The sequence below is a fragment of the Takifugu rubripes genome, chromosome 15 (assembly GCF_901000725.2).
Source record: "Takifugu rubripes chromosome 15, fTakRub1.2, whole genome shotgun sequence".
NCBI lineage: Eukaryota > Metazoa > Chordata > Actinopteri > Tetraodontiformes > Tetraodontidae > Takifugu > Takifugu rubripes.
This window is the reverse complement of record NC_042299.1, coordinates 11,511,611-11,528,856: the sequence shown is the minus strand read 5'-3', so window position 1 is coordinate 11,528,856 and position 17,246 is coordinate 11,511,611. Positions and strand designations below refer to the sequence as shown.

The 17,246-nt window shown below is 45.8% G+C and overlaps 1 protein-coding gene across 2 annotated transcripts in view; it reads right to left on the bottom strand.

Annotated features, from left to right (window-relative positions):
• Nucleotides 1-9,981: 9,981 nt before the first annotated feature.
• Nucleotides 9,982-17,246, bottom strand: part of gabrb4 (gamma-aminobutyric acid type A receptor subunit beta4) — a 33,269-nt gene continuing 26,004 nt past the window's right edge. The window contains exons 5-10 of one of the 2 annotated variants that reach the window (XM_029848978.1): nucleotides 15,707-15,789; nucleotides 13,802-13,939; nucleotides 12,709-12,861; nucleotides 11,967-12,223; nucleotides 11,232-11,321; nucleotides 9,982-10,997 (exon numbers count right to left, since the gene is read on the bottom strand). In XM_029848978.1, the coding sequence (XP_029704838.1) occupies nucleotides 10,644-10,997; nucleotides 11,232-11,321; nucleotides 11,967-12,223; nucleotides 12,709-12,861; nucleotides 13,802-13,939; nucleotides 15,707-15,789 (1,075 nt within the window). In that variant the 3' untranslated portion in view covers nucleotides 9,982-10,643. The remainder of the gene's footprint in view (nucleotides 10,998-11,231; nucleotides 11,322-11,966; nucleotides 12,224-12,708; nucleotides 12,862-13,801; nucleotides 13,940-15,706; nucleotides 15,790-17,246) is intronic. The other variant, XM_003971178.3, reaches the window with a different exon arrangement.

The following is a 17,246-nucleotide window of genomic DNA, read 5'->3' as shown; positions in this document are numbered from 1 at the left end:
TCAGGCAGGCTCGCATGGGGATGTAAAACACATCTCTCTGACTCTTAAAGCCAAACACTGTGACACTGAACCATCAGCTGACATCAGCGTCAACCACGATGCACCACTTTCTCCACGAACGTCCACATTCAACGCCTGACGGCGAGTGAACGGCATCTCCCGACTCTCCTGCGTCTCCTGGATGCAGAGGCAGCCGCTGGAGAAGGTGACCTCCAACAGCTGCACGTTCTGCACCCTGGGTGTCAGGAGCTTCAATAAATCACCAAAAACAGGAGCCAGGCCTGACTTTCTCTGCCACAGAGGGTGACGTTCCATCGTCACTTATCTCTTTAATGACATTTCGTGTAAAATCTGCCCTTCATTATAAATCAGGAGCAAATGATGGAGATTTGCCATTTTACACTCGCTCCTATACGGAGCTCCGCGGCTCCCAGTCTCTGAAAACGTTTTGCTTGTCAGATGATTGTTATTCATGGGATCATGCAAATCTTGCAGGGCAATATGAGGAGCTCAAACACAGCCCACACACTTGCAATTAATTGCAGAAATTGACGAGGCGCAGATGGCAGGCGGGGCCGTCTCCACCGCACTATTTCCTGCCACCTCGGAGTAAAAGCGGCACCACAGGCGTCGTTTCTCCAGCTTCCCCCCTGACCTGTGCTCTGTGGTCTAAATCTGGCCCCGTTGCATAAAGGAAATGTCTTAATATTTTAGTAGTCGTGTTGTGTTTTCGCTCTTTTTCATCCCTCCACTCTGCTTTCAACCCACAAACAGCGACGCCATGGCAACACAGATGAACACTGTGTTAGAGGAAGAAAGATGCTTGACATTTCATTGTCAGAATGTCAGAAAAGAGGTATAGCGCGCCCGAGTGGTACCTGTTCGGGGCTAAAACTGCTAGCGGTTGCAGCTACTGGTTCAGTGAATAACTGATAAGCTACCATGATATTATCAATCAAAATAATCAAAGCAGTAGCCAGTTGCTGTGGTCCGGGCAGCATAATGAAGCTAAATAGAGCACAGGTTATGAGAGGTTTGACGTCCATACTGGGCTCAAACAAACACGGTAGCACATCCCCAGGAAGTAAGTATTGAAATTAAGTAGTAAAATGCAGCAATTCATGAGTAAAGGGTAACCAGAAGGTAATTTTATATATTAGCATGCTAACCAGCTACCTGGAGATGTTATTGTTGTAGTACCACATGTGTCACAGGAGGTGTTAATAACTCACCCTGATCTCCAGTGAAAGGTCAGAACAGATGAAAGATGAAGAACAGATGTCCCCCGGGGGTCTTTACAGTGGTGACGGGATCCAAATTCTGCCTCCTGTGTCCTTTTCCCTGTCAACTTTAACCTCTGCGCAAAATGTCATTATATCCAAGAGACGTCTGGAGGAGAATCCATTAGGATTTAGAAGACGACACAGAGAAGCCGACTGCATCATTACGCAGTGTCAATCATGAGCAGGTCTTTTTTTCTTTCTTTTTGTACAGCTATAGCAAAGAATTATGGGATTTCATTACCTGGTTCTTTTCATTAAAGATGGTGAGATGTGCCCTGTGTGCTAAAAAAAGAAAGGGGGCATTGAAGCACTTTTCCTTTTCCCTTCCATTCCTGCTTCCCGAATTCAGTGGAGGTTTTGTCCTGACCTTTGACCTTTCTTGGCAACCTCCCCAAATTCAGGAGCTTCGGCATTCTCTATTCGTTTTGACGACCTTTCATCGGCCACGGGGAAGATCTATGTGAAACATGCCGAGGCCAGCGGCGGTGAGCTTCCTCGGGGAGGGAGAGGATACAGCCATCCAGAGGTGCTGGTGGTGTTGAACGCTACCTTAGACTCCGCGTAAACACATTTGAAACATACACGTAAAGGAAAACACACGCAAAGCCTTCGCCGCTTTTTGACTGTTCCCCGCCCCCACCCCCCCATTCCCATCCCGCTCCCCCCGCCCCAAAGAGAAGCAGCCATCAATTTCTGACCCATGTTAATGGACCTCTTCAATATTTGATGTTTTTATATGGAGTGCTGACAATAGAATGCAGGAGCGGAATGCACATTTGGCTACTTGGCCGGGTGTGTATCCATCTTCCCAACAGAGCTATGCACTCAGACGCCAAGAGGGACGCAGCGGCGAGAGCTCGGGCGAATTCAGCCCGCGATGTTTCACCCACGCTGAACCCAGGCGCCGAAAACCAAGCTGGAGTGTTCGGCCTCGTCGGCGTCGCCATTTTCCAAAAGCTAGTCAGGCTACGCTAGTTTGTGGTGAGTGATAATGGGCTGTAATTTGATCCTGATTTAATCAGGGTTGATGGCTGCATCCCCTCGCATGTAGGGCGTGTTATTTATACACCCCTCTCAAGGTGAACTCTCTTAGCAGTGTAATCAACTGTCAAAGTGCTCGGTGGAGCCAACTTGGAGTAAATTAAAAGAAATCAATTAGTGGAGACAAACCTGTGCATTAAATGGGCCTCGCATCAGAAGGCCGACATGTCAGGAGGCGATCATTAAGCGGGCCGTGACGGCCGGAGCAGGCCGGGCGTGATGAGGTGCTATATCACGCAAACAACAGGCCAATGGATGGAGCTCAGATGCGATTAGCTTAAACAGAGCCATCAACATTCAGCAGCTTCAGCGGCAGCCACGGCCCCGCAGGCTCCAGGCCGATCATCAGACATCTGAAACGGCTCCAGCAGATCTGAGGTCTGTTGCTCATTAAAGGCTCTAAACGGCTGCTTTACCTCGTTTAAATGACCTGTCTGCATATTAGTATTATTGATTCTTTGAAGGTATGAAGGCCCTTTGTTATCTATTTGGGCTTTCTCGTTCCTTCAGATCAATATCTGACCTCTGACCTTCAATCATTCTTCTTAATATGTCTGAATTCTGGTATTCGGTCAATAATCCTTGAAACAAAAACAATAATATATAATATTCTTGTTTTTTGGTTAAGTTCTTTTAAAAAAATCCTACACAACATATTTCATCAAATGGGCCTTTTTTTTTTCTAAAGTGAGCCGTTCTTGACTGACTGGGTTCAATATTTTCATTTCTTTACAAGCTAGTAGATGTTCCTGCTCACTTTTCTCGTTTTCTATGCGAGCATGTCCTGCTGGAAATTAGGGATCCTTTCTCTGCCCTTTCGCTGCGCTGTTGCCTGCCTTTTCCAGCCCCCATCCATTATTCACAGTAAAACTGCTATGTCTCAAAAAAGAACTGATATAGAGCAGAAAAAAGAGGGAGGAGGGGGGTGTTGAAAAAAACAAGAACAAGGTGGGTTGTAGCCATTATTTAAATGGATGCTCAGAGGCCTGTTTTGCATCTTTGAGGTTAGCCGAGCAGCTGGCTCCTCTAAGAGATGCACAGAAATAAATTTCAGTCACCTTTTCTTAAAAACGAATCACTCAGGATAATTCTAATGGTCACTTGAACCATGCGCTCACTCCGGTGACCTAAACCAATGTGGGAAACTGGTCGTCTCTATGCTAGCGCTAGCCTCTCGCTAGCACCGCAGAGCTGCTGGCGCGGCATTAACGGGAGCTTTAATAATCAATTGGAATTTTTAAAAGACTTTGATTTCTTTGAGCCGGTGTTTATGGGGTGCGATGGGGGAGGGGGTGGGTGGTGGAGGAGGAGCTCAGATAAACATTAATTCAGTTCAATCTCTCAAGGCCTTCGATGTGGCAGTATTTCCTCTTAATAAGTCGCCCTTAGAAGCCTCGTTTAAACTTTCTATGGCCGACAGGTAGCTTTGGCACTGTTACGATACTTCCTGGCTTCCTTGGCCGGATTGGCATGAAGCTGACGTGTGTTTTTACGCTGCACACTCGTTTATTTGGTGCATCTGTATGCGCGTGTGCCCGAGGTTCCGCTCCCAATGACATTGAAGTATGAGTGTCTGGGGAGCCACAGCTCAAAAATCATTAATGATGCCTGCGACTGATGACTATATAAAGCCATCAATGCGCAATCAACAACACAATCGAGTAGGATTTGTGTCTGGTGTGGCGAGTTCGACCTCGCATCCATTTTCCAAACTACTTATCCTGTTAAGGGGCTCCTGACGGGATAGAATCCATCCCAGCGTGTACGGGGGCATGCTGCCTGTCTATCACACGGCCAACATGCACGTAGACAAACAGATTCACACTCTGATTCACATCTACAGGCAATTTAGAGTCTCCAGTGAATGAACCCTGCATGTCTTTTGGTGTGTAGGAGGGATCCAAAGCCCCCCCGTGGGCATGCATACAGACACGTGAACACGGAGACACTCAGAACACACACTCGTCTATATATAGCCCCGTGGATAAAGGCAGGGACTGTACTTGGTAAACCTGCAACACCAGGAATAAGTGTAGCATTACTGAGGAGCAGCTCGTGGGCGTATTTCTGCCGGCGTTTCTTTATTGACAAGTTTTCCACGAGGCCGTACTGCCTCACGTGGAGAGGACCGGCTGGATTTAGGACCTTTGAAGATTCACTTATTGAAAGCAAGAGCAGAAATAACAGTAATGAAAATACTGCTAGTCTTTTATTCATGAGAATAATGGTTACAAATCGTAGGAGCCTAAATAGAAATAAAGCACTATGATATCTTGGCCATTTTGTTACTATTTATGATCGCAAATCACGTTGAATATAGTTTCATTAATATATTACTGTTGAATGCTTTTACTGATTCCCTAAATTTACTTATTTTTCTGTTTAATATAGCTTTGAGTCATAAATGCAACATAAATGCAGATCTGTAGCAACCATCCTGTTTTTATATGTTGCTCCTATAAATAAGCTAATGCTAATGCTAACAAAGGGTTTCAAGAGCACTGAACACTTTGTCCAGAGTTGAGAAAATCAATAAATGAACCAGCTAAATTGATCCCATATTTGTAATTTAAAGATTTTTTTAACACTTAAATGCATTAGTTGCCTTTTGTGTTCTTCTGCCGTTAAGCCAAACGTGTGGCTGCTCCTCGAGTGTTACCGGTCGAGTATTCCCGCCTGCTGGCTCGAGGCTGTAGATACAGGAAGAACCCAAAGATGCTTCCATGGACAGAGTCGTGCCCTTCAAAGACTCTCTACACGGCTGGGATGGGGGGGGGGGGGGGCATATCCTCCCGTATGCAGTTTATGGTTTTTACTGGCGACATATTTAGCAACAGCGCTAGCAGAAAAAAAGAACCCTTTAATGGTTCCTGGATGGAAAAAGGCGCAAATACTACACTTCTCAGCAGGAGTCACTTTGCGTCTTTATTCAGGAAATAGGGTATGAAATGAGGTATATTCTCATAAACGCTCAGTCTTCTGGAATCAAATTAAAAGGAGATATTATCGAGCTTTGCTAAATTTGTTTTCAGAGCCGTCGTCAGGTCACGCCGACTAAGCAGCGAGAGCTCCGGCGAGAACCTTGAACCGTGATGGTGAACCACCTGATTTTACCCTCCGACTTCATATTTACCATTTGGGGACTAATGACTGGATATGAATTGATAAATGTCCAAAGGAAATCATGTAGCATATTAGTCCTCAAAGGGCAAATGAAAAGACATTAGCTTCCGTTACTGTATAAGCCTTTATTTGTAAAAAGTCTGTTGTTTGAATGATAACCCTTTTTATACCACATACTTGAACACTTTGTATTTGTAAAAAACACATTTTGTTCAAACACCTAAAAAAGCTGATTGACACTATAACATTAATTTGCACTGACAAAAAGAAAAGAAAAGAAAAAGTTACAACTCCATACTACACAAATGTGGATTCCATGAGTACCGATACTTGAAATGAAATCAAACACCTTATTGAACAAACTCAATCGAATAAAGCGCCCAATGTGAACGGAACAGCTACAGTACCGAAAAAAAAGAACAAATGCTTTTTTTTTTCTTCCAGTGCCAGTACATCAGATGAGATACATCTCCTTCTCATGAAAAAAAACAACAACAACGATAAGAATAACAATCCATAAACAAATGCAACAAATACGATAAATCGGAAATGAACAGAGAAGTGAACAAAATCGGTTACTAATTCGTACAGAAAATAAAGGAATCGATAGATAAGTGGGCAATTGGTTGTGTGGGGATTTTCCGTTAGTTGCTGATATATTTATATTAAAATACGAATTGCGGGGGGGGGGGGGGGAGCAAATCCTTGTCTCTCCCTGGTTTTGCTCCTGCAGAGGGGGGAATCAGCTCAGCTTCCTCCGAGTGTGGTGATGTGGTAATCGACAACAGACCGTAACCAGAGGCAACTTCTTAAAGAGAAATTCCAGGGAACACCCACTCAGCGTGCACACACATGGCTTACGTGCAGATGCTGCTGCATCCTTTACGTCCTGTAGCGTTGAAGGGCGACTGATGCTGATGCTAATGATGCTAAACCTGATAAAACTCCGGCCTGCACCTGGTGCAGCCATCCCAAATTGTGTGATTTACAGTAAATACGCTGCCGAGTTCACGATGTGCACAAACTCCCACCGTGTACCGTGTTTCCTGTTGACATCTTCCCTCCAGTTTTATGCTTTTTTAGTTGTTTTGTTCTTTCTTTTTTTTTGTAGAGAGCTGGCTGTAAAACAAGTGCAATTTGAGCATGTAAACACTGGTTCTTTCCTCTTTTTTTCTGGCTGTGGAGATGAATCAAAAGGTGTGGAGGTAAAAATATATGAAAATAAAACCTTTTGTTGTTTTTTTTAACCCCCCCTCATGCGAAACAAAAGCTACAGGGTGTGCACAAAATAACGAGCGCACCAGTGAATGTTGGGGCCTCGGTGCGTCGAGTTTGTGGCTGCGTTCCGCTCTTTCGGAGGAGGTCGGCCCCACATTTGAGCTCACGGGACAGTTTTGTAGTCTTCATGACTACACAATAAACTCTTGAAATACACAAAACTGCCTAAACGCACTACAATATTGCAACATCCGCCAGCTCAACACGACACATGTGGAGCTTTTCAAATATCCCCTGACTTCCTCTCGATACTCGTGAGCAGCTGTACTGGGCCAGAACCCTTATCGATGGCGCACATTTGTTCTAAAGGAACGAGAAAGAACATCCCACACTTAAGGCTACCCTGCTCCTTTAGCGCGAATCTGCTAACATCAGGCCCTTAAATTTGATAGAAGAGATTCCTAAGTGCTGCAGCCAGAGTGCACCGATGCTCTGGAAAGATAAAGATGGAGGAAAAGTGGGAAACCCGGGTTTAAACATACGGTAAAAGCAAAGTGATTTTATCGGGAATCTTCAACACTAGCATTTGCTTGACTCGTGAGTGGATCGGTGAACCCGAGCTCGGAGCTCCTCGTTCACCGTGCGATCATTTCAACGTGTCGATCCCTCCATTATTTTGCCCACACCGTGTATTCCTTGTGTGTCCTGTTTTCTTTTTTTTTTCTTTTTTCTCCAAGGTTTGTTTGCAGAAGTATGCCAATGCTAGAGAAGCTGTCCATGCCGTTAGCAGTGAGGCTAGCTGGTATTACGAACTGCCATGTTTTTGTTCATGCATTAAGAACTATTTAAGTGAAAGATATCATATTTACAGAACAATTCACATGTAATTACACATATACACTAGAGGCAAGAAAATTCACATTGAAATCAGTTCAACACTTTTTCCCCCTCCTCTTCTACATAATGAACATTTGCGTGAAAGGAAATCTATTGTTCTCTCCATTAGAAGCAAATATCCTAAAAGTAAAAGCATAGAACAGAAGGTCCTCACAGCTTCTGGGATGGATGTGCTGATGATGGTGTTCAGAAATCAGGTAAAATGTGTTCTCAGTGAAACAGGTGGTCTTAAGCATGCGGGGTCTTTTAATGCATCTGCGTTTGTTTAGGATCTCCATCAAATATTGCAAGAGAAATTTATGTTTGTACAGATTCTCCGGGAGCCAACTGAGCTGAACGGGAGCTGAATGCTCAATCATCAGTTTGTGTTTTTGGAATCAAAGGGTCTTTCACGGAAACCACGCAGCAGATGCATTAGCCTTCTTCCTGATCGAAGCGGCGATCCAGCTAAAAATAACACTTATGGTAGCCTTGAGTCCCAATGGGCTGGAACCAACACTGTCCTCCGGCCTCACAGTCTGACACTTGTTCTGATCCATCGTATTGCCCTCTGACAGCTTATCCAGCCGTTGCTATGCAGAGATGAAGCGACAACAGATAAAGAAATTTAAGAAAATAAAAAATCTCACATTAAGGATCATGAATGTGCACCATCTTCCTGCGTCACCTGGACTCTAATGGATTAGAAAAGCAGCGTGAAAGTGTGGTGGAGTTTCTATATTTGGGATAAAAGGGAGCTCCAACAATTTTTAATGACACCAGCATCGTGCAGCAAAACTGACTCGTTCCGTTCTTTAGCTACATCAGCCGCCACCGCCGTAGCGTGTTGCACACGTGAGAGTGCATGAGATGAAACGTACTGTAGATTTTAGATTACTTTGTGTCTGTTCACTGTCAGCGCATCAGTTTCATGCCAAACCGGCGCATTCCTCTTTTATAATACTGGGAATTCTCTTCCAAAGTGCAAAAGACTGCAACATCTTAAGCTACCGCGTTCAAGTTCGCTCAATTTCAGTCTTAATTGCCTCTCTTAGGCAACTTTGGGGATCACAAACGGGCCACATTTCCAGCGACCCTTCGTCACTCACCAGCAGCACAATACTGACGATTTATAGTTAAAAGAACAAACTGTTTCCGCGCCAGTTTCTCCCAAAATCCGTTGCTACTCCAGTTGATTGTGGCACTTGTTGTCTCGACTACGCTTCGTTGTCACTACGTTGCGGTCGTGCATTTCTTTGGACGTCACGGTTGATAAAGACGAAGGACAGATTGTTCAGCTGCAGACGGAAAGACAAACCTCAACCAGTGGTGTCACCCTGACACCGGCTGGGCTTTTTTAATGGATCATGGGACTTTTTTTTTTCTTTTAAGGCAGTTTTCCCCTCTTTGACTTAGAAAGGTGGCAACAGCACATTTAGCTGACGTCACTGTGACCAACAGACCAGCACACCAGGGTCCCTTTCCTTTTTGTGCCCCAGTGACACCTTTGAGCTGTTTCTGTAGTGTTAAATATTTACTTTAATGAACTGATCAATCCTTAACTTTTATTAGGCTGAAAGTCCGTTCAATCCGAGATCTTCGCCAAAAAGGGGAAAAACACGACGGCGATCTTTTCTCTTTGCAAATCAACCTGAGCGTTTGTCGAAGCAGAGCGTGTGAGCAAAACCAAACACGTGGTGTACGGATTAAAGGCCTTGTGGTTGCCGTGTCAACTTCTTATCCCCCCCCCCCCCTCCATTTCCTGAAACCAGAGACGGGAACGTTAAATTTCGGATGGCCTCGACGACAGAAAGGCTCAAAAATACTGTGAGGTGGGTGACAACTGGTCAAACCGTGGGCTGATATGTAGATGCTTTAGAATATAAATGTGGAACAACTTCATATGAATCACAGAAGCCCCCCCCCCCCAACAACCCCACAGCGGACACAAAGCAGGATGTGATGCCGAAGAACTCGCATGTGAATCGCTCGATAGGAAGGAATAAACAGTAAAAGTACACTTGAAGCATCTGATTGATAAAATGTTTAGAATATGCCCCCCAACACACACACACCAAGAATGAGTAATGCAAACCTCTGACTTTTCACCTCATAATGCCCTTGAACAGGTTCCAACACTCTTCCAAATCACAGTATATTTTTCCAAGACAAAATCATATCTACAATAATCAGCACGTTGTTTTTTTTCTTTCTTTTTTTTAACCGTAATGAACCCCCCCCACCACCCGTCCCACCCTGCCCCAAGCCCACTCACCCTCCCACCTCCTTCCACCCCCGCCCTTCCCTAAAAATAACATGAGAAGAGAAAGGAAAGGAGTTTGCGTTGACTCAGGGAGGCAATGCGGCGGTTGGACATCCCATCCCCCCCCCCCCACACACACACACACCCTTCCCACCCCCCCACCCTCCTCATCGCCGACCTTGTCAATGGCCGGAATCTGATGTCCGACAGAGAGAACGACACTTCAAAAAAGCCAAGGAACGACACATAATCCAAACTAGGTTGCTGTACAGTGTGGGAGTGGAGACTTCCCCGTGTGGTATCCATGGGTGATGGGGTGGGGTGGGTGGGGGACAATGGACAGGAGGAGGGGGGCATGGGGTGGGTCTGTGGGGGTCTGCCCCTCCACTCGTGAGCTGCAGTAGAGGATTTCGGATCGCGGCACGCATCGATAAAAAGTCAATGGGACTCTGAGACATCTTTTCACTCCCGAGAGCTTCCATGTCCCCTTTTTTCTCATTAATTTTCTTTTTTAGCAAAATATCATGCAGTCTTTAGTTCCAAAACCCCCCCGTCGGGATGTTTGTTCGTCTGTTTCTTTCTTTTCATGAGGAAAAAGTAACTCAAAGCCTTGAAATTCTCCTCTTCTCCGCAATTATTCTTAAACATTCAAGTCATCCTATTAATACTTTGTACATCGGAAAGTCTTTCAGATTTCACGTGTATATATAAATATAATATATAGAAATATGCATATACATATGTTCAATTTGTATATGTGTATACATATTTTGGAACTGTATCAAAGCCAATTTAATGTGCTCTCAAAATATGGCCCATGATTCCTGGTGGGGTGCACATCAATTCACATAGTACAACCAGTAGATTAGGTTGAAAAATCCAAAGGTGATGGGGAAAATGACCCGGGACCACTTGTCAATGGTGCTAACATCTGACAGGTTTGGAATTTTCAACTTGAGCTTGGAGGAGCGTCTCCGTAGCCGACAGTTGGCCCGGCTCCGCATGGCGCTCCTGTCCAGCGAGTGGTGGCTGAAGCCGTCTCGGGGCACCATGGGCTTCCTGAACTGGACCCCGGAGCTGTCGAAGGACATGACGGAATTCCGAGAGTCACTGACGCTGCTCCCCACGTCGGAAGGCATCACTTCGTTGTTCATCTCCAGCGTGGTGAGGAGGATGTTTCCGTACGGATCCACCTGCGTGGGGAGAGCAGAGGCGAAGGAGTCAGCCGGGGCTGAAGCGTGGGCGAGCGGCCCCCAAAGCCCCTACATAATCAAACCTATCTGAGACCCTCCCTCCCATCCCCCAAGCAACATGTAGGGATGATATGGAACGTCAATTCTGGCATGCAACAGAAATATTTAACATCATCAACAGGCAGCTACAGTGCAGGCTGTCCTACAGCTGATATGATGTCTAAATACATGTACCCCAACTTTTCGTTGTTCTTCGAGATACAGATTTCTTCGCTGTGTAAATGACCTGAAGGTGTTGGTTTGAAACGGCACGGAAATGGAGTCCTTGCAATGTGAAAGAAAAGCGAAGAGAACATTAAAATGACGATCAAATTCAAATGCAGAGAAGCACATTTTCGTTTTTTGTTTTTTTCGTCAAGATCACACAGTGCATCCGACACGTCCAGTATTGCAGAGTTAACAGGAACAGCTCTGAATATGCAGAGTACTTCACACACAGCAGAAATCAATCCAGAAATGAGGGAAAGCGGCGTAGCTTCATTCACGCTCCGCCGCCTCTTATGGAAAGCACACAGATGGTTCAATTCATCGCCTCTTTCTTGACCAAAAAACTGATACCCCGAAACATTTTTTGCGAGGCAGAACGTCCCATGTTAGCAGAGGGAGAGAATGAATGAAGCACGCGGCGTAAACATACAACCTGGGGGGAACAAGTGTGTTGACACCTCTGTCGAGCTACACGGGCCTCTATCGCAAAGACCGCGGCTACGCTCAATAAAAATCAGTGTCAGTGCTTGAGGGTGGAGCGATGGATGATGATGGCGGCGCCGGCCACTTTGGTGCCGGCAGATAACTTCATGGAGTAATGTGTCCGTGTGAATGGATTCAAAACTAAAGCAATACATAAAAGGTTGAGGCTGAGGCCGAGCAGAGGGGGGGGAGGGTGGGGGGGTGGGGGGGGGTGCAAACCTGTTCCCTCAGCCGCTTCTCCTCGTATCTCATGCGCTCGTTGTTGCTTTTGCCGACCCTCTCGCTCAGCTTCTTCTGCTGCGCCGGGCCGCGGCCGAAGAACACGTAGTTCACGAAGGCATACTCGAGCAGGGCCAGGAACACGAACACGAAACAGCCCATGAGGTAGACGTCGATGGCTTTCACGTATGGAATCTTCGGGAGAGTCTCCCGAAGGTGGGTGTTAATGGTTGTCATGGTGAGCACCGTTGTCACTCCTGAGCACAGACACAGAAAACCCCCCCATCAGGGTTCATTCGCTCCATTCAGACGCAACGAAAGAGTGAAACAGGCAAGAAAGGCAAACGCTGTTTCAAATGACACCTGTTTGTGTCAAAGCATCTCATTTGCCACCTAGTGGTCGGTTGCTGTAAAAGGCGATAAAGTGTCCAACGCTCCCATTCGTTTTGATGGTGTTAATTAATTACGCGGTGCCAAGTAAAAAGAGGAAATGGACAGCGTTGACAGGGAAACGGTGATGATCGATGCGCCGCGTCCCGGCTGCACAGGCGCTACCCATTCTGGGAAGATGTGTTGCGCAACTTTCACTCAAGGTTGGGCCAAAAGAACTGAGGGAAAGAGCTGGAACCCAGAAGACTCACATCAGTTTAAAATTGAGCGTCGCAGGTAAATGTGGAGGCCATCAGTGGACATGCTCTGAGCGGGAGGCAGGCAGACGTTTATTAATGCATCTGGTTCTTACCCAGGGCCACCCGAGCTGCAGAGGCATCGTAATTGATCCAGAAGGAGACCCAGGAGAGGATGGTGATCAGGATGGAGGGCATATAAGTCTGCAGGATGAAGTAACCGATGTTCCTCTTAATCCTGAAACTTAGTGAAAGCCTCGGATAGGAACCTGCAAGGACAATGGGTTGAGCCACAAATCGGAGAATAGGAAAACACCGGCGCAACTCGAAGAATCCCAAAGTCTGCACCCTGACAACACGAGGGGTAGTCATTTCTCCATTTATTCAGACGGAGCACTTAATTTCCCCAAAGCGATGGATTCCTTTCCAGGGACAAGTTCGATTCCAATTAAACATGGCAGAAAGTCGCAAACACGGCAGATTTTTCTGCAACCCCCTATCTCAGCAGGCAGCACCAGCATCCCTCTGAGGATTGTCACAAAGAGCTGCTCTGTGTTTCTGTTGCACTTTCTGTGTCCCCTAAACGCCAGCAGGACGGTCTAGAGGTGAATAACGCCTCTCTTACATCGCACATGGACGCAAGGCGTGCGGATTCGTGCGCAGCTGCGGCACGCTGATTTAGTTTAAACACCACAACAACACGCACTTCATATTTATGCTTCGTGAAAGCAGTAATAGAGCTTCAAATACAGCTAAATGTGATTCGGGCGTGTTCGGTCTACAGGTTTATTTGCAGTACATCACCACAGGCTTCAGATAAACATGCGGGTTTTAATCTTGAAGCTAGCTTGCTATGGGGGAACCCACCGTGATAAATGACCTCATCATCTGCAGGTTGCTCTAAATCTTTGAATGAATCAATATCTTAGCATGCATACTTGATCAAGGCGGAACCGGTCGCCTTAGATCACCTGAGTAAAGCTTCGATTAATGGTTGCAAGCTACGTTCAAAGATTTTCTGAAGCTCTAACATGAGATCTTTCTCCTTTTTTCTAAAACCCACACAAGGCTTATAGGCGTGTTTGGAAAATACCGCCGCTAACACACCTTTCAACCAGTTTGCCTAATTTGTGGACGGACACCAGGGTTCTGAAATAGCCTTGAGCTGTTGTACAGGTGTGAAAAATTGATAGCCTTCGACGGTCTCACCTGTAGTAAACCTGACCTCCCTGGACACGAGGCGGATGCCTACGATAGAGAACTGAGGTAACTCTAGCTTGTCGACTCCGGTCACAGCGGTGTCTCCCCCTTGCCAGAAGAAGACGATGTCATCTGTGGTATATCCGTCTGTGTCAAAGCAAAAATCGGGGGAGGGGGAGAGAGAGCAGCGTGAGGACTCACACGTGTTCATAGATGCCGGCTGTTCTCTCTGTTTGGTGGTGAGTTGGTGGGTTGGTAAAGCTACCAGGAGTGCTCGTGCACAATAGAATGCTTCATCATTCCCTGGAGTTTTGAGCCATTTCCACATCAGGTGACACCACCGCAGCCAATCAGGGTACAGTCATACATGGGCCGACAAAAATGTGTGAAACATTAACATTACAGCACACGTGTGAAAGCTGAGCATGTGAAACAGGCTGCTTAGGCACTACTGGCATAAACTGATAAGTGAAATGTTATAAACCTTAGGTACATTTTACAAGAAACGGAGGGTCTCCACACTTTGCAGCAATATCACTGCATGCATTATTAGCAGCATGAATATTTATGAACATGTGTCACTAGACTTGCCGACGCTTCCACATATTCTCGACTGGCAGCGTACTTGAAAATGACCACAGCAGGAGATTTATGTCACCGGGCTAGCATGAATTCACAGCATAGCAATTTCTCAGTCCAGGGAGTGGAACCACATTTCACATTCTCTTACATGACATCCGAACCTGGCTGGCGTTAAACTCGTGACCAGGATTCATTTCCATTAAATCTCTCTCTGGGGGTTTAGGCTAAAGAAATGTGACATTGTCCATGAAATTGAAACAACCGCCTGCCTAATCAATCAAAATGATGCTTAATGTGCGTGACTCCCCCCAGTGCAGAACAATTCCTGTGCATAAATAGCAGGTATTCTCGCAAGTTTTTAATTCGACTCGTATCCATATTTCATTGCCTCCCGATGTCCCCGGGGCTGAACGCTCTACACTTTTATCCCGGGACAGCTACAAATATCTGCTGTATCGAGCAGGCACCGTGATTGATGCGGTGGTCAATGAAAATGATCAAGCAAATACATTTTTCTTTAATTACAAACGTATCAAAATTTCCTCCTGGATATCGATTCGTCGGAAAACGGACACGAAATAGCTTCATTTCAATGAAATTGCATCTGTGTTAGCACACGGGAATCCATCCTGTTGCTGCTCAACGCTGCAAAAATAAATGAATTAATGCGATAAATGCGGTCTGGTTTTACAGTTTGACAAAAGATTTCACATTTGAGGTTTGCGAGCATGCATTTCAAATCAGCACTGTAGACCCTGTGCAGTATTTAAACCAGTTGCTAGCCTTTTAATTATAAATATTCTATAAACGAATTTAATTCATCTAATCATCCATTCACGAGCCACTTTGCCGTTATATATCCCATGTATTTTAAACACTTTTGTCCTTTTTATATTCATTCGCTCTATTCTTCCAATTATCTACCAATGCGCCAGGGTAATTCCTCATAATGTGGCCATTTTCAATACAATAAACCTGATTCGGGCTCTAAATGATTATTGAGGACGTGATGAGCTAATGGTGAACTACGTTTGGTCCAGCCGCTGCACGACCCCGAGGGTCCACTCAAGCCCTGCGATATTAATGCTACTTCGCCCGCAACGGCTAAAGATCCAGAGGTGGCCCGCTCCATTTGTCACACTGAGAGAAGAGTAATCAATGCACATCAGCGAGCGCTGAGATTTCTCAAGGCAGCAGTGAAAGACACGAGACGACTGGCGAAAAAAAGAGCCCAAAACAACAAGCAGGGCTTGTTGTTTTAATTAAACACAGTATCCGACAGCAGCTTCCATGGAAACTTTCAGTGAGTTGCAGTGAGTTATCATCACTTACAGCTTTCTATTTCCAGGGTGCAGTTCTGTTCATCCAGAGGGTACCGCCTCAGGTCCATCATGCACGCCGCAGTGGTGGTTATTCTGTGGACAGACACGGTGATGCATCATGAAAGACAAACAAGGCAAAAGAGATATTTTCTCCCTCCACAACTGCCAAAAAAGAGGTTATTTTTAAACTTTCAGGCTTATTTTTAAACTCTGAACACAAGTTGTGCAGAAGGGAGCATCGTTGCCATCATCTTCCCGCAGCCTCCAACATGATTTGTTATGTTTACTACATATTTACACATTTCCGCCTTTCTGTGAATTTGCATTAATAAAACCGCAGCACCAGGGAAACTGTCAATAATTCTTAGTTATGGTTGATTTCCAACCTTTCTGCAGGTAAAGCTTGAGATGAGAAGCGCGCATGTAAGCGTTTATTAACATGAATAACTTCCGAAGCCTGACAAAACAGCTCCGGTTACAAATGACAACATGTGAGATATCTTCCATTTGCGGCCCTTTTGAGGGATTACATGCGCGCTGCTCACACCAGCTGCCGCGCGTTCATTCGTCACCCCTGCTCTCGTCCTCTTCCCGCGTAAAACGCATCGGAACACAATCAGTTTCATCTCATCATTTATGCCCCGGAAGCCCACCAGCTTGTTCGGTGAAGAGGTGGGGGGTTGACACAAGTGGCGCATGTTGAAGAATGCTGGCAGGAGTAATGTTGCCCAACTTTTGTGGATGCACTATTGTTGCCGTTATTATTGTATGTCATAACCGGCACTGCTGCAGCAAAGACCTGAGCACAGCACTGAGCATGATGAGCTGTCTGCTTTGCCAAGGCTGTGTGTTGCCTGAACATGGAGTCTGTAAATTGATCGGGTGGGTGGGGTGTGTGTGTGTGTGTGGGTGGGTGTGTGGGTGGGGGGTGGACAGAGAGCTGTCGGCAGGTAATTGGAAAACAAAACATGTTCTGCCGAAGACCATTGAGCCAGATTTACAGTCGAGTCCTCGGGATGCAAAATACAGAGGGATGGGGGGGACGGGGGGGGGGGGCATGCATAAAAGGATTTGGAGAGGTGTATATTCATTATTCACAATGTCACTGAGTTGCATTCTGCTGCATAAGCATTAAGCTGCCTAAATTGCATTCTGTCTTGCTGTATTGTAACGCGCCTCCTCCCTGCCTCCCTGCCTCGCCGTGCTCCTCCGCCCTGAGCGTGCAGCGAGGCCGCATGCTGCGAGGAGATAACATCACGCCCAATTACATTAATAGGAAAGGTCACTTGGCAATCAGGAGTTTCCAGGCAAAACGTGCCCAAGCAACAATTCTTCAACAGAGCCTCAGCTAGCTGCACGTCGGCTTCTTTGTTGGAGATGATGGCATGAATGATGAGCTCCTGAGTTGCTCTAAACCATATATACCTGTGGGGATTTATGATCTTGATCAATTTTATTTAAAAAAAAAACAACAGCTGCTCCTAATTTCAACAGTAATGCCCATTAATATGATGACATTTCTCAAATCAGACAGTCCTTCACACGTTGCT